This window comes from Mya arenaria, chromosome 4, assembly GCF_026914265.1.
Source record: "Mya arenaria isolate MELC-2E11 chromosome 4, ASM2691426v1".
In the NCBI taxonomy this organism is placed as follows: domain Eukaryota; kingdom Metazoa; phylum Mollusca; class Bivalvia; order Myida; family Myidae; genus Mya; species Mya arenaria.
In genome coordinates, this window is record NC_069125.1 from 59,814,367 (window position 1) to 59,835,181 (window position 20,815).

Below are 20,815 nucleotides of genomic sequence, written 5' to 3' on the forward strand. Positions count from 1 at the left end.
TGTAGAATATATTTTTAGCTCAACTATTCGAAGATTAAGGATAGCTATACTACTCACCCAAGCGTCGGCGTCGGCGTCACACCTTGATTAAGGTTTTGCGTGCAAGCACACAATAGGTTAATATCTCAGCAACTACTTGAGGTATTGCATTGAGACTTTATACAATGGAACTCAACCATCCAACCTACTTAATTAACCAAGTTAGATAACTCTAGTTTGCATTTAATGCAAAAAATAGGCCTTTATTATTTGACTTAGAAATTCTGGTTAAGGTTTTGCGTGCAAGTACACATACATGTAGGTTAATATCTCAGCAACTGCTTGAGGTATTGCATTGAGACTTGATACAATGGTACTCAACCATCCAGCCTACTTAATTAAGCAAGTTAGATAACTCTAGTTTGCATTTAATGCAAATAATTGCCCTTTATTATTCAACTTAGAAATTCTGGTTAAGGTTTTGCGTGTAACCACATTTAAGTCATTATCTCAGCAAATAAATCATGTATTGCATTGAAACTTTAGATATGTATTCCCAACAACAAAAACTACTAAATTAATGAAGTAAGGTAATACTTTTTTTGAATATAATGCAAATTATGGGCCTTTATTTTTTTACTTAGAAATTCTGGTTAAGGTTTTGCATGTAAGCACACATAGGTTAATATCTCAGCAACTACTGGATGTATTGCATTGAGACTTTATAAAATGGTACTCAACCATCCAATCTACATAAATAACCAAGTAAGATAACTCTTAGTTTGCATTAAATTAAAAAAATGGCCCCTTTTTATTCGACATAGAAATTCTGGTTAAGGTTTTGCATGTAACCACTTTTAAGTCAATACCTCAGCGAATACATCATGTATTGCATTGAAACTATACACACAGGCTCCCAACCATTTAACCTTCTTATTTAATCAAGTAAGATAACCATATCTTTCATATTATATAATTTTTGCCCCTTTATTATGCGACTTAGAAATTCTGGTTAAGGTCTTGCATGTAAGCACACAAGATAATATCTCAGCAACTACTTGATGTATTGCATTGAGACTTTATACAATGGTATTCAAACACCCAACCTAATTGAATAACCAAGTTAGATAACTGTTTTTTGCAAATAATGGCCCTTTATTATTACACTTAAAAATTCTGGTTAAAATTTTGCATGTTACCACATTTATGTTAATATCTCCGCACATCTAAAAATCTAATCTTAACAGTGATCCATGCATGTTTCGCCAAACTTTTTCAATCCTTACACTGAAAAGCAGCGGAATAGTCGAGCACGCTGTCTCTGTGACAGCTCTTGTTTTCTTTGGTTCTTATTTCCCTTCTTTTTTTCGTAAGACTTTATTACTGAAGTCAGATATTAGAACTGAAAATAATTTTGTTCATGAAACATTGTTTGGTAACATAATTATAAAGCATAGTGCAATATTACAACTTTGGGAATGCGTCAGGTACAGGGAGTGACTGGAGCACAGAGGAGCTGGACTTTGACAAAGACATTGATGACTCTAGCCATATAGACTGGAACGAGGATGTAGAGCGTGAACTTGCACTTCAGGTACGGTTGGATATATACAGTGTAAAAGGCTTAATTCTTCAAATGTTGTAGTTTAAATTGGCGAAAACAATTTCAAAGGCAATGCACATCTGTAGTATGAATTATATGCCAAATGGCATGTTTTGGGTAGTTGTTTGTAACTGTATTTACATGTGAAGTGTTGTTGACAGAAATGTATATTTAGATAATATATTTTCAATGAAGTACTAAGGTTATAATATGTTCCTTCTATTTGAAAAAAGTCAGGGGCCGTGTTATATAATGACTTGAATCTGAGTTTGAGACTCGGGCTCAGAAAACTGAATTCTTAAATGTTTCTAAAATCTATGATAAAACTTATTTTGATAAAAGGGGTATGCTTGATTGTAGAACAGATTATTTGTAACAGATACAGCAATTTTGAACATATTTGCTCCTGTAATAGCTGTTTTACAACAAAATTTAAAAAAAAAGTCCGAGTCTCTAACGACTCAAGATGTTAGTGAATACTACTCCGAGTGCTCTAACAGAAAACAATGACTGTATTGGTAATGTGCTCCCAGGATGGCAATTGAACCCTTGTGGCCTAGTAAAGTCTTGAGTCTGAGTTTAAGACTCTGACCTAATAATTGAAATGTTTTTATGTAACAAAAAAGATATATAAGTCAATCTTTTTATTAAAGACATGTACATAATAGTAAGACCTGTCAATTTTGCCTTATACAGCATTTGTTTATATCAATACTTTGGCAATACATTTAGCTGTTTTAGATAAAAAAAGATAGTACTTTTGAGTCTTGAGTAAGAAATTCAGATGAAGGACATTATTGTTGTCAATTAGGGTGTAAACATTAAATAGTCATTTTGTGTTACTGTATTATTAAATCCCCCTTACTATAAAACTTGAAACTATAATGTTATGTGGAAATTTCTTTACTGCAAGTATGCATTAGTTTATTCCCTCATAATGTAAAGTTACTGAAAAACTATTGGACCATTGCAGTAACTGTTCTGTCTTAGATTAAAGATGGTTGTCTCTTTTGCTGTGGATTTAATTATTTGTTTGAATATTTAATGACATGATGATGTTTATTAATGCACTCAGCGGTCAAATGTGGTAAGACTTTTTTATGTTGTTGTGTCTGTTTTACTTGTTAAACCGGAGCTTCACAGCTTGAAGTAGGGCTATAAAGGAATAACGCATGTTGTCACGTCAGTCACAACTGTCCTTTCCGCTTTCATTTCATCAACTTTATCATTCATTGTGGGATTTTTTAAATCAGTTATCAGAAGTGACCACCATAAGTTGACAAGCGTCGCGCACCACACTCAGGTCCCTAGCTTCATCTTCAAGGGCACTGCACTTCTGAAAATGTCAGTTTTGCTGCATAAGCCTTACTGATGTCCGATCTATAATTTCGAAAAAATTTGACATAAGAAACTGTGACTGCCTTAAGAATACGACACCTGGGTTCTCAAGAATCAAGGTCAAGGTCACTCTCATGGCTGGAGCATGGTCTCTGGGCTGCTTGAGCTAAGTGCCCTTGAACATAAGTTTTAACACTGCCTATTTTGAAGAATAAAAATGCATCTTGTGGCCAATAAGAATTATTTTCCTTCATGTAATCTTTAAACATATATATATGATTTTTATTTTAATATTTGCCTTTGTCAAACAATACGACCCTGTGTCAAGGCAGCGTACGGTGTTGTCATCATATCTGTGATTGCTCAGGTTGTACAAAGCATATTTTGTTTCCATACGGTGTTTGGAATGAAGCTTACTTGATATTTTTTATTGCATGGGTTGCTGCTAGAAGTAGTGTATTTCTTTCATTTTTTTGCAAGATGAAATTTCAGTATTATTCCAACAGATGTTATCAAAAAGTGTATATGGAGTGAAACTGAATGAAACATAATTGTATCACAAGGGACACCTTTGCAGTAGAATTGTTTGTCATTGATGTTTTAACTATGGGTTTTACCTGTACATGTAGGTTCAGGATGAGACCCAGAAGATGAATGAGTGGTTTGAGCGTCAGGAGCAAGGCCTGTCTCAGAAGAATGGGCCCGGAGACCAGACAAACAAAGCCCGGGACGGGGTCATGACCTCTAGCATCCCAGGCTACCAGAGCACCTTCGTTGCTAAGTCTACAGGCATGACACAGGAGAAATCTAACACCCTGCCCTTTACAAGGAGAAAACACACCACAGCTGCTACTGAAGATCCAAGGGGCAGACAGGCAAACAGACGTAGAGGTTCTCTAGGTTGCTATAGTTGACTCATTGGCATGGCATAGTCCTAGACTGCATGAATTGTTGCTGTACTCGGGACATGATTATATAGCCATAGATGCTTCACTTTTTAGATAATGATTTATAACTTTGAATAAAAAATGAATTAAAGAAGTTTAAACATAGCCATAGCCTTGGTGTCATTGGGGGTTCAGTTCCTGCTGAGTGCAAAATCCCTGGTCATAACTCAAAACTGTCAAGATATTTACCTAACAAGATAAAAAAACTGAATGGTGATGCCATCTGTTTGTGGCTATTACAGTTACCCTCAACATCATAAGATGTCTATATGCGCTCATCTGCTTTGGTCCAACACTTTCTATGCATTTGTTTTTAAACCTTATCAAGATTGTCAAGAACATTTAAAAAAAAACAGGTCTATCTCTTTTTATTAAAATAAATGCAATTTATTACTGCTACCGGATATTTTACATAGATTACTTGAATTTAAATATTTACTGAAAATCAGTCATGCTGTCTTGAACAGTCCTGTTTTTAGCTTTATGGCATGCTTAAAGTGACCCCTCTTAATTAAAATCAACACTTACACATGTTTAACAGACATAAATTTTGAGTGATAAACCTTTAACTACTTACTAAGTAATGCATTTATGGAAACTATTAATTACTGATAACAAGACTGTAACTGTGTATTTATTAGCTAAAAAAGCACAAATATTAAATTACTGGTGAGTGCTAAAGATGAACAGTGATCGACTATTGTCCATTAGGTTGAAAGACCATGTTTTCGGTACTTTCTTTGAAATTAAACACAGTATCTATCATAATAACTGTTTTCGATATTTATTCATCCTTTTGGGTAAATTAAAACAATTGTATTCATCTTATTTTGGAGTAAGAGTGCATCTTTAAAAGGACACATGTATTGGTAAAATCTGTTCGAGATATTAACCACATACGTAACGATAATTTCAATTTTATAGTATGCCTATGTCTCATTGTCTCTAGGTTTTCGAAGTCGTGACTCCAGTGTGTCTAGCGTACACAGCGTCCAAAGTGTTCACAGTGTGCAGAGTGCGTACAGTGGAGACGGGAGACGGAGGCGTCGCAGGAGGAGAAAGAGTGGTTCCCAGCATGGAGGCTCCCAGCATGGTGGCTCAATGGAACTCATGAACATACAGGTAGCCAGCTGATGCTGCTTGTTTGATTTTTTGAAAGTGTTTGCTGTACATTGATATTATTGTCTGTTAATTGTTTAAGCTTTAAACTTGGGTTTCTATTGTGTTCTTGCACGATAACTTGATATTTTGAAAGTATTTATTTGGTGCAGAAATTATTATAAAATATTTAATTTATAGAATATACCTTTTATGTAATTATTATTAACAGAAAGATTATAAAAAATTGCAATTCATTTAAGGATAAAACACAATTTTTCATTCATTTGCAGGTCACATGTGGGGGTAAAAGAGAGGTTAAAGTAGATGATTATGGAGGACGACAAAGCAATTTTAGTAGACAAAACTCCCATGAAGGGCAGTACAGGCGTGGCAGTGTGGATGATGGGTGGAGGGAGAGGGCAGTGGAGGATAGAGGCAGGGGGAGGGGGCATAGAGGGGGTGGAAGGGGCAGGGGGTTTGACAAAAGGGGATCCCATGAGAAGCTTGATGATGTGTATCATGGAAGGAACAAATGGGAGAAGGATGATAGACAGCCTAGGCCTGGGGGTGGAGGAGTCAGGGATGGGGACAGTCATAGGGGTAAGGATAGGGATCACCACAGAGGGAAGAGGGATGACTTTGACAGAAATAGGCAAAATGAGCCTCAAAGAGGAAACAGAGATCAACAAGACTCTCAGAGGAGAGACTATCAAGGAAGAGGGAGAGGTAGGGGAAATGATCGTGATGTGTACAACAGGACAGACAACAGAAGGGAAGACAACAGGGGCAGAAGGAATGAAACAGAAAGTGAAAGTAGGGATAAGTATGATTCTAGAAACAAAGATCAGAGAGAATATGAGGACAAATATGGGGAGTATGATGGAGGCCAGGACAGTCATTCATCCCAACCTCATCGAGGTGGACTTTTACATCTGCCCACCCAACAGACCTCAGAACAAAACCAACAACCTCAAAGAGGACATCTGGAACATCAGGTCAACTGGAATCGTGGCCAAACTCCGGAAAAGCCTCACCATCCTTTCAATAGAGAAAGGCAGAACTCAAGTTCCAACTCAGGGCCTGTGAATGTCCACAGTAGAGAGAGGCATGGCTCAGGTCCTGGTAGGCAAAAGACCCTGTTTGACCCAAACAACCCCAGCAAACCTATAGTGATAGACGAAGCCAAGTCGAGGCTGGAGTTTAAGGACACAGACTCCTACCCATCCTCCCCCCAATCCCCACAGTATATAGGAGGGACCCCACCTCCTTTAGATGCTTACAGCAGGGGATATGGCCAGTTCCTTCCTCCAGCCCCAGGTAGGTTGAATCAAATGTGTCACATTCCTGTTGTTTATTAAAAACCATGTAAATATTCTGTTGTCAGTTTATAATTGGTTCGTACATGTAGCTTCTTGATGGACTACGGCCTCAAACAGTTCATGAATATTTTATTGCAATTATATACCCATAGACACAAAAACTTACCGTAAGAGATGTTTTATTCCCAGGGCCAGGGTATAACTATGGTTACAATATGCCCCCCATGCCAGTACAGGGTATGATGCCCCCGGGCATGTTCTACCCCTATCAGGGGCCCATTCCCCCATACAGAGGAGAGGAGGTGTATGATCAATATCAGCAGGGGTGAGATTCTTGTTAATACTTTGGTTCACACTCTGTTACCATGGTTTACAATCTGTTTCACAGTTATCTATTAATCATTGAGTTTAGAATACTATCAGTTTTGTATTTTTTGCAAGACTAAAAAGTATAGTAATTGTTAATATGAATGAAAATATATTGCAATATATGAGGAGTTGAAGTATGGTAACTTGTTGTCAATATGTTTCTCATTTTAGCTGTGTTATTGTCTCATTTCCCCTTTATAGAGGTGTGGATGCCAGTGTGGTCCCTCGAGGACGGTCCCAGGCCCAGATGATGGCAGAGCATCTGCTAAGAGAGGCCTTACCCCTTGAGAAACAGCTCAACACACTCATAGCCCGCCGCATACACGGGGATGACACACTTCATATGATACATCAACTCAGGTATAGAAATATTCAAAGAATTGATTATTTTTTGGTGTCTATAATATTTTCATAGGGATTGAGTTTAAACCCTCAAAGGGTATCCTTATATTTATGATATTTTTCTCCTGTAAATAAGTTACCCTGCCTATTTTTTTCAAAGGAAAAAAGGAGGGATTATGATTGGCTGGTGATGCAGCTTGGACATGTAAAAGCTTGTCATTTTTGGGCATAACAGTAACTTGTATGAAATGCGAGAAAGTGGTTTAAACCATATTGTTATATTTTTGTTGTGCATGAAAACGTCATCCATGTTACGGTAATATTATTGACTACACAAACTGTGTTGTTGGCAGGTTTGATTGAGAGGATTGTCCTGATTGCATAATCTCAAGATAACTGTTATCTTTCTTATGATTAAATGTATTCAAAATTATGTTGTCATGGCAGGCGGGAGATCCTGGTTCGGTGTGAGAGGATAGTGATGATTGACCCGGAGCTTTCCAATGACAAAAACGTGGAGCAGCTGTTGTGGAAGTCTGTGTTCCACCAGCTTGTTGAGGTCACGCGAAAACAGCTTGCAGATGATCACTCTGAGGACACACGTGTCTCACTGCATAAGATACTGGATGAGGTTGGGATTATAGTCAATCAGAATAAAAGCTAAATGTTTGCCTGGATTTCTAGATTCTAGAGTCATTTATCAAATTTCATACCTGCAGTGGATTTGCATAGAAAAAGACTCAAGCTTTCCGGTGAATAATCACTCAAGTTTTGGATTGTTAATTAGCTATTTGCAGTGTTTGTTTTCATCTGATAAAATATTTCAGGGCACTACATTCTACGAAAATCTGTTGGGGAAGCTACAGAAGACATTTAACTTCAACCTTGAACACATCCTGGATGCCAAACAGCTCCCACCAGAGAACCTTGGCCGGACGATCAAGCTGGCCCTTCTCAGTGTTCAGAGGTCCCTCATCTGTCTCGGAGACATTGCACGCTACAAGGAACAGAGCTTGGACACAGGCAAAGTCAACTATGCCAAGGCCAGAAAGTAAGTCACTGTAGGAGGAGTCCTTTTATACTATTGTAGTGGAGTTAGTATTAGATGTGAATTTTATATATAATATTTGTTCGCTGTTTTAAGATATCAGAGGGAAATTCTTTTGAAGATCATCAAATACAATTTCTTTTTGTTTGGTTTTGTTGAAGATTTCTGTCTAAATTAAAAGCTTATTGATGTTTTGTTTGAATATTTCTCGATCAAATTTTGCAGCTGGTACACAAAGGCTCAACAGATTGCTCCTAAGAATGGAAGACCATACAACCAGCTGGCTATACTTGCCTTGTATACAGTAAGCTTCTTTTATTTATGAAAAGTGATGAATACATGAACTATGGTTAATGAATTACAGAGGATGGGAAATCTGTGTATGATAAAAACAATTGTAATTTATGTAAAAAAGCAACTGCAGAACACCTTTTGCTCTCAGATTCCGGATCATTGACACTTTGCATCTTGTATCAAACTGTTCATGAGGGATTAGAAGTGATTGTTGTATGAAATTGAATTACAGGATTAAAGTCATTAAATACAAAATGTATTAAACTTTTTTTCTATAATTGTTTAATATACAAATTATATATTGTATGGAAAAGTTATTGCACTAGTTATCATTTTTAATAGAATATAATAAGGTATGTTATTGTTTTGTACAGAAGCACAAGCTGGATGCGGTGTATTTCTACATCCGGAGTCTGGCAGCCAGCAACCCCTTCCTCACAGCCAGGGAGAGTCTTAGGAGCCTCTTCAATGAGGCCAGGAAAAAGGTACTGAATGTTTTGCTGTGGCTTGTAAATTTAAATGCTATAGGCATGCTCAAGTTCATGGACGCCAATATTCACTTACAGAAAGCACTTGTCATACATTCTCTTTAATACAAAAGGTGAATGTTTTCATACCATTTTTTCTTTGTTAGATTTTCATTGAAAACTTGAATACTAGCAAAACATCTTGTTAAAATTGAACAAACATACACATTCGATAGTGCCCAACAATCTCATTTAAATGTACAACAATCACAAGATTGACATCCACTCCATCTTGCACTGACTTATTATCTTCGTTTTCATTCTAAGCTCTTTAAAAATGTTAGCGATCAATACTACCAGGTTGTCATGAAAATATTTTAGATACTAAAGACTGTCTGTTTATATTGGCCAAAATATTTACGGCTACCTGTCCAATAAAGCTTTTCGGAGACATTTGTCAAGTTCCTGTGACAGTTCTTGTTTTTTTATGTTTTAGATGAATAGAATATACATGTATGTGGTATGATGATTTTTTAACATTGATATTGCTATATATTGTAGTATTTCAGATTGATGGTAAATATTTGTTGCATTTTCAAGTTTATTTTAGTTGATAGAAATTTATGAAACTTTACTGTTTGTTTTGAGGAGTTTGCGAAGTTAGAAAAAGCAGTTCAAGCCCAAATTTCTCAAAACATCTTAAGTCCCTAATAACAGGATTAAGCTAAGCTCAGTATTATTTATTTTTTATAAAATGTGTAATATTTATATCTAAACAGTTTGTTTTTTTTACTTTAAAAGAAAATTATCGTTATAATTATCTCAATAAACTGATATTTATTCTGTAAAATCAGGATTAAGTAAGAAATTTGGCTAAATGAAATAAGCTACTTTAGCTTGTTACGCTTAAGAACTCAGGCCTGGCTTTAAATACAAAAGACAACATACAGTTGTAACTAACTTTAAAACTTTCTTAATGATGTTGATTTATTCTAAGGATAATCAAACTTATATTTGTATTAAAATGATTGTGCTATAAAAAACAGTTTTAAGAAATCACTGTCATGAATTGGCAAATTCAGGCTGAAGTCACGGAACAGAAGCGTTTTGAGGAAAAGAAGAAAGAGGAATCACACCGACAGAAGCGTACAGAGTTTGAGCACCGCGTGGAGATCTGGGTTCACAATGATGGCTCCAGTAGTAAGGACGACGTCAATGATAGTTACATGGAGGATCTCAAAAAACTGGATGCCATACAGGTTGGTGGAAATCTGCGCTAGAGCAATTCCTGTTCATTTATGAATTTTAAAGAAGATGTTATCTTAATAGATTATTGCTGAATGTAACTAAATTAATGCTGATATTAATGATGTTTTATCAATAAATTTCTAAGGTCTGAACAAAAATAATTTCTTCAATTACAGTTGAACAAAAGATTTGTGCTGAGTTACCTTAATGTACATGGAAAGCTCTTCACAAAGATTGGGTAAGCTATTTTTCATTAATAAATAATATCTTAAAAATGTATGCTGAACCGAACTCATGAATTATTTTCGGATATTTATTTTATACTAAGAACATAGGCTTGTATGTTACAAGTTTAATCATTCTGGATTAAACATTTATTAAAGCATGCACCTTGATCTACTTAAAACAATGTAGTATTGTCATCCACATGTAATGTTCTTGTTTACACATTGTACTTGTATGCCACTTACACATACTATGAAATCATTAATCTTCGTGGGGCATTAATGTTCGTGGTTTTTGTGGGTTGGGTGATCCACGAATTCAAGATCCCACGAAATATTGACCCTTTATTCCCTTTTTCAATTGCCATGTTAATATGTACATACTCTAGTTTATTCGTTACGGAGGCCGCAGCACACCGTAAATATCTGTCTAACTGTATATCTTACTATCATTGTTTTGTTAATATATTATATTAGCCTTTAACAAATAATAAACCAAATCATTTTAATGTGTTTTTATGAAACACATGACAGAAGCACGTGCCTTAACATGTGCTGTTCATTAAAATCTCCAGGTTTACAAAATGTGAGTGATGAGTGTCAGTTCTCGATTTTATTTCTTTAATGAAATAATTAATTGATTACATTAGAGGTTACTGAGCACCCAATGTGACAATGTACAAAACAAAGCGTTCAATATACTTATTAAACAAAAACGTGTAAATAAATATTGAAATGAGATGATATTCAAAAGCAATTGAATTTGTAAACATCAGCTATCTTTAGGGATTGTTTACTCAAATATACGGACCTTCTCGGTGTTTTTACAGTTTGCAAAATTCTTAATTGGCATTCAATGGCTTCGTCTATCTGTATTAAGGATCATGGTACATCTTCTTTTATGACCTTAATTTCCAATTAAATCGATAATTGACATAGACATATGCACTAATTGGCATGTCGTACCACTTTAGCGAGTGTCATAAACCGAGTGACATAGACAGCGGAAATCACGGGCCAGCGCATGGAATGCAGTTAATCTAGGACAATCGCAATTTTGATGATTATTATTTTTTTTTCAAAAACGAAAAACCATGAATTCAAGTACCCACGACATTGTAATTTTTCGGCAAACTACGAAATTTCATGCCAACGAATATAAATGATTTCACAGTATATCTATATTCATGTAGGATGGAGATGTTTGGTGATGTCTGTGGCCAGATGCTGCAGGAGTTCCAGGTCCTACTCAAGGACAATGCTATCGGACCCCACAGGCTCCTTCAGCTTCTTGCCATCAACATGTTTGCAATAGAAAACACTGCACTTAAAGGTTTGCATGTTAATCAGAATCACACACTTGAGATGCAATTGTTTTCCAATTTCCTGCTACTTGGAGTACTATTTATTGTATAGTTATTAGTTTTAGAAAGATACGGTATGACTAGGTGGATTAGTCCACTGATCTTGATGAAAAATCATTTTTTATGTGAAAAAAAGGTGCAAAAATGATGACTTAAATATAAAAGTTTCTGTTAATAGCTTACTTCAAGGTGAGCTTTTCCCATCACCCACTGCCCAATTGCTTCAAACGACATCACCTCCTTAACCTCTTTGCCAATTTAGATGAAACTTCACTGGGATGTTCCTTCTATCCTTCCTCTATCAACCTTGTTCAACTCCTGCCCCAGGGTTCAAAACTGGCCCTGGCTCATAGGTCACAACTTGTGTATAGACCTATATAAGATATTTTTGAGAATATTGTCTGAGACAGCTAGGCCCTAACCAGTGAAATTTTTATGTAGCATCATACAGTGGTTCTCCACCAAGTTTGTTCAAATTATGCTCCCTGGATAAACACTGGCCATGCCTTGGGGTTCACAAGTTTCCTATGGAAATCTTTCTTGTCTGAAACCACTAGGCCAAGAACCTTAATATTTTGCATGTAGCAACATATTGAAGTCCTCTATCAAATCATGCCTCTTGGGTTGTAACTGGCCCCACCCTGAGGTTCACAAGTTTCTTGTAGACTTGTATAGGGAAATCTTTGAAAATTTTCTTTTCGCAAATCAGATCTTTGATATTTATTACGTGTATGTAGCATCATATGATGGCCCTCTATCAAGTTTGTTCAAATTATACCCCGCGGCCCCACAAGTTGGCCACACCTATATTGACCTTCTTTCTTATTTTTGAAGCCACATTAATGAAATTTGGACCATGTGAACAGTTTTTAGAACAAATTTCAATGTTATGCTTAGATGACCTACAACCACTACAACATTTGACAAAACTTGATCCTAGTTTTATTCTCATAAAAAAACAAAGGTTTAAAACTTTATCCCACATGAACGATTAAGGGTCATCTTAGCCCTCTTGTTTAGTTAGTTATTTTATGTGTTTAAGCTGCTATAATTACTATCACTTGTCATTTAGATGAGTCCCTGGAGTCAATGTGCAAGTCTCTCGTGCAGCAGCAGGCTGTACAGATGTCCTTGGACATGTTCGGGATCCTACTGGAGCAGTGTTGGGGCCTGTTGGTCGCCCATATCGCCTCTGCGGACTACCCGGGCCGCATGTTCTCCCGGGAGCTGGAGGAGCTTATCCCCGGAGTGAAGGTGTGGACAGACTGGATGATCTGTCACACTGACCTCTGGAATCCTCCCCCACAAGTCAGGGACCCTGCTCTAGGGTATGATTAAAAAATATATGCATGTGGATCAAAATGTATATTGACATATTAGTCATTCTATGACTCATTCATATCTTAAAGAAAAAAAACCTTTTAGCAGACATAATAAAAGTATTGTCCTATCCTTGGAGTAGTTGTCTTTGTAGTATTAAGCATCATTGGAAAACTTGCTGGATTGTATACATGTCGACAATAACACTACAAATGAATCAGAGGCCCATAATTCTGGTTGAAGCAGGTTTGAGTTAGGCCCCTTGGTATACTGAGAAAACTGAAGCCATGCTTATATAGGGCTATTGATTGAATGATTGGTTTTTATATGCTGATCTGTATATAAGGTTTGAGTTGTGATGCTGGTAAACATCATCATGTGTATAACATACTTGTAAGCATTAGAATGAAACGAATACTTTTGCTTGTATTGTCAGACCGAAGATAGATGTGTGGTCAAGTGTTGCTCATATGTACAACACACTGATGGAGATGGACACATCGGACATTGTCAAGTTTCACACAGAGAGACAGGAGGGTATGCACAATATACTTACATATATGATAAGATCAGGGGTATGGTATGATTACTTCTTGGATGTTAAATATAAATCACCATTGAAAATAAGAATTACAAGAATTATGCTTATTTTGATTTTATACTTTTAAAACAAGGAACAGCTTGAATGACATATTTCAATTGTTGGTTATCTGCAAATTTCCCTATTGTCACAGGTCTTGTACCAGTGGTCCTCTCAGAGGATGTGACGATGGCCGGATTTGTTCCGCTCCTGGGAAAGGCTAACATCAACTCTTATGTTGACATGGATGTGGACCAGGTATTCATGAAATTAGTATTCTATATCTTAATTATAAAGCCAATATTCTTTAAAATATGATTCTCTTTTTTCTGTCAGGGGTGGAAATATAACAACATGAAGATGTCTAAATCATGGCTTAAGCAAATGGTTATCACTTGTCACATTATATATTTCAAATGCAATTTAAATGTAATCCTATAGGTTGATAAACATTACAGCAGGCTGTTTTACTCCTTGATTTCATGTATTTTAGTACCAGTATATGAATGATCAACACAATGACAATGTTGTTTGAGTTGTAATAAAACTTGTTTATAGTACTACGTTAACATTCATACTTTGTTGGTTGTTCAATGAGAGTCAATTATATAAATCTTGATCCACAGGTAATCATTTAAAAGAATTGATTTGTTTATAGTAAATATTGAAAAGTATTGACCAATCAATATACAAACCCAAGAGTTAGCCAGTTTTGTATGTGCTGATTGACAAATGTATACATATATCATGTGTATGTAACAGGACATGGCTAAGGACTGTCTACGAGTGGAGAAGCTACGCGTGTTTGGTGCGTACCTGTACGGCATGGAGAGACCCATGTTGGAGTACTGTGGTAAAACCAAGAAGTACTACAGCGTGGCACCCTCCGATGGCTTTGAGAAGGAAGAGGAAGATCTAGTCAAGGGAGATAATGAGGACACTGGGGAGGTAGGGGGCAGAACAGCTTTCTATTTGTCATAATGCCTTCCAATGAATATCCATAACAGTTAAACCAATAAGTAGATTTGTTAGTGTCAGGCAAGGAAAAACACATGGACTTCAATATCAATAGTTTCTTTAGTTCACATATGCTCAACTAATCCTTGTTATTAATGTTAGTATTGTGTTTTGTGTTAGGTCTTTGGCAGGGGTTCTGGATTTATCCTGACATCAGGATTGAGAGTTTTTAATTCAAGATTAGTGCAGTTTTGGAAGTTATTTTGAAAGGGGTCTTAGCCTCTTTACCCTGCTATGGGTATGAGTCAGACCTGGATTGACAGTTGTCAGCTGTTAATACACCTGATGGTATATACCGTAAATGAACAAAAAATTGGCATAGACAAATAATGAAGAATGTGATGACATATGTTACAATTATCCATGGTCAAAGTGTTCAGAACATTGTGAAAGTTTTCTACGTGATTAATGTCATTCTTGTTAACTCTAAAAGGTTTGTCCTCTGGATGATAAAACCATATCCTTTTCTCTATTGTCTGAATAAAATCCCGTGGTCATTTGAATGGTTAATGATATCCATTAATATGTGTAGCAGTGTTCCTTTATTTCTGTTTTGTATTGTACAAAGAGAGCAGATTTATAATGAAACAAGTCTCTTTCATTGCTTATCTTTTTCAAGAATAAATTAATAGTATATAATAATTACTGTGAAAGCATTTATATTCGTTGGCATGAAATTTTGTGGTTTCCCTAAAAATTACAATTTCGTGGGTACTTGAATTCGTGGTTTTTCGTTTTAAAAAAAAATAAAATAAAAACTGAGATAGTTCTAGATCGTCTGCATTATCTCCACGCGCTGACTCAGATTTCTGTCTTCTGCGTCACTCGGTTTATGACACTAGCTAAAGTGGTACAAGATGCCAATTAGTGCATATACCCATGTCAATTATCGATTTAATTGGAAATTAAGGTCATAAAAGAAGATGTACCCTGATCATAAATACAGTTAGGCGAAGCCATTGAATACCAATTAAGAATTTTGCAAACTGTGAAAACACCGAGAAGGTCCGTATATTTGAGTAAACAATCCCTAAAGATTGCTGATGTCTACAAATTCAATCACTATGTACATAACATGGCAATTGAAAAAGTGAATAAAGGGTTTATATTTCGTGGGATCTAGAATTCATGGATCACCCAACCCACGAAAACCACGAACATTAATGCCCAACGCACATTAATGATTTCACAGTACAGATTATCAATGCAAGTTAAACAGGTATATATTGCACTTCTGAAACAATTAAAAAGCTTTATGGTGTTTTATTCCTCAATTAGATCGTTCGTTGTTCTTACGCAAGTATTTTTATACCACCATGATTGTACATATTGATACGTCCTTGTGTAATCATTCAAATTATGGAGTCGTTTACACAACTCGCAATATGCACTTTGAACTGTTGCCCTTTCATTAAGAATATCATACTTAGATTTTTCCTTGAGATAATTAACATATTCCTGTTCATTTTCACTCAGTTCCTTTAAGAATTTGGCCAGACTTGAGATGGTTTTAAACTTATGAGCGTCAATGTATGTATTGGGAGGCAGCAGTCTGTCATAGGTCCTAGCCCCTCGAACTACAGGGATTATATCCATGCCGAACCACACAAACACTTTCTCTGTCATGTAGTCATTGCACATGGAGTTCTCAAATGAAAGATAGAATTTATAATCTTTTGCTATCTGCTCAAGACATTGTTGGCCTTCATCTTTTGTGCAATTTTTGAAATGTCCACACCTTCCATAAATATCCACTTTTATGTACTTTTGCAGAATTTTCACATACTTTTCTCTTTTACTTTCTGTCACACAATCGCTCACTAGCCAAGCCACTTGCTTGCTTTTCTGTCTGAAAATTGCACTGAAATCTTTAGTGGTGGTATTATTTTTTGGTACCAAATCTCCATATTTGTATGGTATGTCTGAGTCCACCCTGTATGTCATAGTCCAGTTAATTGCGTTCTTCCAACTTGACCCACCTGGTGACAGTTGCAGATGTAGGGGTGACTCTATAGTGGCGTAGATAAATGTTTGGTTCTTGTTGGCTCGTTGTGGAGGTTTCTTTGGCAGGCGACCACCTTGAAAGATCAAGGCGTCTGCCTCGAAATACAGTTGTTCACTGTCCATGTCATTGTCAATGAAGTCTACCACACAGTGGCTGTATTCACATTTCTCCATGTTCAAGTTTCTGGTGTGCATCCGTAATGCTGAAATGGGTTTTGTGGTCAAACAATGTTACAAAAAAGTGATAAAATAGGGAAAATGAGTTCACAGATACAATGATTACTATGACAAAATTACTACTAACAAAATGTTATGAGTCATTCTAAACTTTCAATTATCTTTTCATTTTCTTAAGAATAGAGAATGTAAGAAATAGAAGACAATTGTTTGTACCGTAATATATTTCACCAAGTGAGCACCAAATGCTATATTTCACAAGTGGTGTTCACGAGGTGAAATACATTGAGGTCTTACCCGGAAACCCAAATTATTTTTTTTACATTATATACCTTAAACGTATATGAAATTTTAATTTTAATTCCTTTAATGCCACAAAACTACACTGTAGGTGAAAATTAAGATTTCAACCTCCATGCCATAAGTGGTACCAGACGATTCTCTTCCACGGCACATGCTGTACTTGCTGCACTTCCTGGTGTGATGCGATGTGTACAGTGGTTGCCGGGTACTTGATTGTGGTGTACTGGTAGTAGAGACTGAGCAGTGATAGGAGACACATAATGGGGAACAGCCAGCGATACCGCATGAGCCCTCGAACGCCACACAACATTCTAACTTCCAAATTCTGTTTGCTAAAGTAAACAAAGATTATAAGTTGAGAACTATATTTGCTCCCAAAAGTATTAGTGAGAAGGAAGAAAAACACAAAGTGATTAAGATTACAGTCTGTTTAATGTGAATTGTCTGAGCCATGGCTTTAGAATATTTCAGCAAAGTTGTTTGAAATCCTTACAGCAGATGAAGAGTTATGATGTGAAAGTGACACAATGAAGCAGATATGGAAGCTGGTTTCTTATGTGCTGGTTTTTCGTTTATGGTTGATTTTAGCCATACTGAAAATATGTTCATTTTGTGTGATAGGAGTAATATTTTGCCTATGACTCTGTCAGTTTAGCTACATGTAAGCCACATTTTAAAGCAAACGACCACCTCTTAAAGTTATATCACCTCTTAAAGTCCAAGCAAAGGCAATGTCTTTGAATGAAGAATTGACATGATGTTGAACCTCCTGATTTTACTATTCAAAACCATTTAGCAAAAAAAATTGTTCCAAGCCCTGAACAAACAAATGCATGTGAACTTGGATAAATAGATTTTTGGTTAACGAACTTGTTATTACAAAGGGCTGATATTAGAAACCTGTTAATATATTCTCAGATGAAAAAAATCACTGAAAGCAAACATTGTCTGAAGAATAAGAAAAAAAAATCAAACCATTTAAAAATCCTTGTAATATATATTTAGTTTCAGTTAACACTTTTTGAAAAAAACTTTTTGTTATGTGCTTTTTATCACTTAATAGTTTGTATACATCATATTTCACTGATACATGAAAAGATAAATAGGTTTGCCAGTGGCTATGATGACCTGAAAGTATTGGACAATAATTATAAAACAATGATTTTTACATCAATTTTGCCTTAGGCCATGCTATCGTGAATATTTACAGAAAATGTATTAAAGTTAATACTGTATTTCAAAATTTGAAAAGATAGAAATAAAATGCTGTACAAAAGTGCTTAAAATATCAGAAATATAATTTAACACAACATGACATTGATGTGGCTTCAAAATAAGATACCGGGTACATTGTATCTGATTCCAATCAAGCATTTGAGATTATCTATATATAAAAAAGGTTTGAATTTATTTTTTAAGTCTTTACTGAAGAATTCTTCTACTGGAGTGCTCCAAAATGTGTGTTTGTCATTGACAATGTAAGACAAAATTGATACATATCAGGGGGTGACCCCGTTCTGCACTCACCTCCTTTAAAGAAATATTTCCTGGGGAAGTCCATGTTTGATGATATTTCAGATTGTTTTGGATATTTACCAGGTTTGTTCAAATAATGGTCTTTTGACTGCTATGGGACTCTTGTCACACAGCTCTGTATTACACGATGCATTTGCAGGAAGCTGATGTGGTGATAGAGGATGAGGAAGAGGTGTGCATGGAGGCAGAGGGAGACCATCATGTGCAAGAGTTACGTGTGCGACGTGAGGAGCTTCAGCGTAGGGTTCATGAGAAACAACGAATACAGGAAAATAGAAATGTAAAGTTTTAAGAAAAAATGATTTATAAAGATGAAGTTGTTCTCCTAGTTTGGGGCTTAAACACTTATAATTTCATATAAAAGATAGGGCTTGTGTTTGCATCTCACTTGTCATATTGTATATTATTGTCACAACTATAAAATGAATTGAAAAGTATTATTGTATCTAATCTACTCCTAGTCATTCGATATCATGCAAAATACAAAATGAACTAGTTGTAGAATGTATATAGAGAATAACAGAATCATATACTATAAAAATGTTCAATTAAAACAGATTGATATTTTCACTTTATTTTAACCCCTTTCAGAACGTGCTGGAGAAGAACAAGCACCATATTATAGAGATTGAGATCCGGCCCATCTTCCTGATCCCTGACACCAACTGCTTCATTGACCACCTGCCCAGCATGCAGAGACTCATAGCAGCCGAACAGTACACCATAGTCATACCTTTAGTTGGTCAGTTTCACAGTCGTTCATATAAGATTTCTAGATCAATACGTCTGATTTCTTACACTACTATTTGGCTAAAGATAATAATGATTACATGGCCTGCTGTGTTATACTCAGGTTTTGAGCCAGTCTGGTTGATACTTCACCATTACAGGTGTGAAGACTCTGTCTAAGTTTTGTGTGCATTATTTGAAAAAAGTTTCTCATTTCGGATTATTCTGTTTGTAAAATTATGAGAACTATGGTTGTGACATTGTTCAGGTTTGAAAAACAAATTATCTTTGTTTAGTGAGTTACGTTTGTGTTTTTTCTACATGTTTACCTCATACAGCTTCTGTTTGGTTTCAGTGATCAATGAGCTGGACGGGTTGACCCAGGGTTCCCGACAGGGTGGTGGGCGGCAGTTTGAGAGTGAAGATCATGCCCACAAGGTGAAGACACGGGCCCAGCACACCATTGCATACCTGGAGCGGGAGTTTGAGAAGAAACACCCACACCTGAAGGCCCTCACATCCAAGGGTTCTGAGATGGAGACTATTGCATTCCGGAGTGAAGAGACCGACTCCTCTGTAAGCTTTCATCTCATGAATTCAGCATAGCAGTTAAACTCTAGGTCTCTTAGTATACCTTCGCATACAAAATTTATGGTAGATATTGTGGAGTCACCATACAGTTAGTTGGTCAGTTTGTCGGGGGGGGGGGGGGGGGGGGGGGGGGTTTGCGGGGGGTGGGGGGGGGGCAAGCATATGTAAAGCAAACAACTTCTTGTTTTAAAACTATCATATGTATACATGATCTACATGAAGGAAAAAAACAACATTTTACATCAGTTGCAGCAAAAATGTTCAAGAGTTATACTCATTAAATTTGGTCCTCAGTTTAAAAAGGATTATTCTTACTTTTGTTAGCCACAACCTAATTATCTTAAGAGTTACATGTTCTTGACTTTTACATTTATGACAACATAGGTTTTTATATGGTTAACATTTCCTCAGTTTAAGAAGGATTGTTCTGATGCATAGGAACACAATATCACCATGCAGTATACTTTTGCCGGACATTATTTTCATGAACATAAGGCAATTCATCTTAGAGTTAAGTGCCCTTGAATCTAAAGTACACATATAGGTATAAAGGTGTTTTGAGTCTGTTCTGATACTTAGTACACATTTTAATCACCTGCAGTGTGTACTGTTGCCTGAAATACTAACTGCGTTGTTATGTGCCCTTCAATCTTAATTGTGAACTAATTGGCGAATGATTTTTTTTCTGGTGAACTACTTCTAGAGATACATTTTCAGGAATAAATTCACAGGTGCCTGATATGATTTATAATAAAAAAACTGCTAATATATGTTCTGCTTGAAACTGTTGATAATATCTAATGTTGATGCGGCAGTAGGCATCACTCCAGTGAGTGGGATAGCTCTAGTTTTACTCCAAAATGTTTTTACTTTAATAAATAAGTGTATAAACTCTGAATCAAAAATCTCCTGTTT

The 20,815-nt window shown here is 36.1% G+C and overlaps 2 protein-coding genes across 2 annotated transcripts in view; one reads left to right on the forward strand and one right to left on the reverse strand.

Moving 5' to 3' along the window:
- LOC128230951 (telomerase-binding protein EST1A-like) overlaps nt 1–20,815 on the forward strand; it is a 28,699-nt gene that overhangs the window by 5,684 nt on the left and 2,200 nt on the right. Inside the window, exons 6-25 of the mRNA XM_052943378.1 lie at nt 1,467–1,573; nt 3,550–3,820; nt 4,817–4,989; nt 5,259–6,285; nt 6,477–6,612; nt 6,858–7,016; nt 7,446–7,629; nt 7,826–8,049; nt 8,272–8,350; nt 8,715–8,825; nt 9,890–10,066; nt 10,232–10,293; nt 11,473–11,612; nt 12,716–12,971; nt 13,400–13,500; nt 13,698–13,801; nt 14,306–14,491; nt 18,720–18,860; nt 19,172–19,322; nt 19,665–19,885. Coding sequence (XP_052799338.1) covers nt 1,467–1,573; nt 3,550–3,820; nt 4,817–4,989; nt 5,259–6,285; nt 6,477–6,612; nt 6,858–7,016; nt 7,446–7,629; nt 7,826–8,049; nt 8,272–8,350; nt 8,715–8,825; nt 9,890–10,066; nt 10,232–10,293; nt 11,473–11,612; nt 12,716–12,971; nt 13,400–13,500; nt 13,698–13,801; nt 14,306–14,491; nt 18,720–18,860; nt 19,172–19,322; nt 19,665–19,885 — 4,010 coding nt within the window. The remainder of the gene's footprint in view (nt 1–1,466; nt 1,574–3,549; nt 3,821–4,816; nt 4,990–5,258; nt 6,286–6,476; nt 6,613–6,857; nt 7,017–7,445; nt 7,630–7,825; nt 8,050–8,271; nt 8,351–8,714; nt 8,826–9,889; nt 10,067–10,231; nt 10,294–11,472; nt 11,613–12,715; nt 12,972–13,399; nt 13,501–13,697; nt 13,802–14,305; nt 14,492–18,719; nt 18,861–19,171; nt 19,323–19,664; nt 19,886–20,815) is intronic.
- Nucleotides 15,346–16,784, reverse strand: LOC128231553 (alpha-(1,3)-fucosyltransferase C-like). Its single transcript, XM_052944547.1, has one exon. The coding sequence runs from the start codon at nt 16,757–16,759 to the stop codon at nt 15,824–15,826; it is 936 nt and encodes a 311-aa protein (XP_052800507.1). The 5' UTR covers nt 16,760–16,784; the 3' UTR covers nt 15,346–15,823.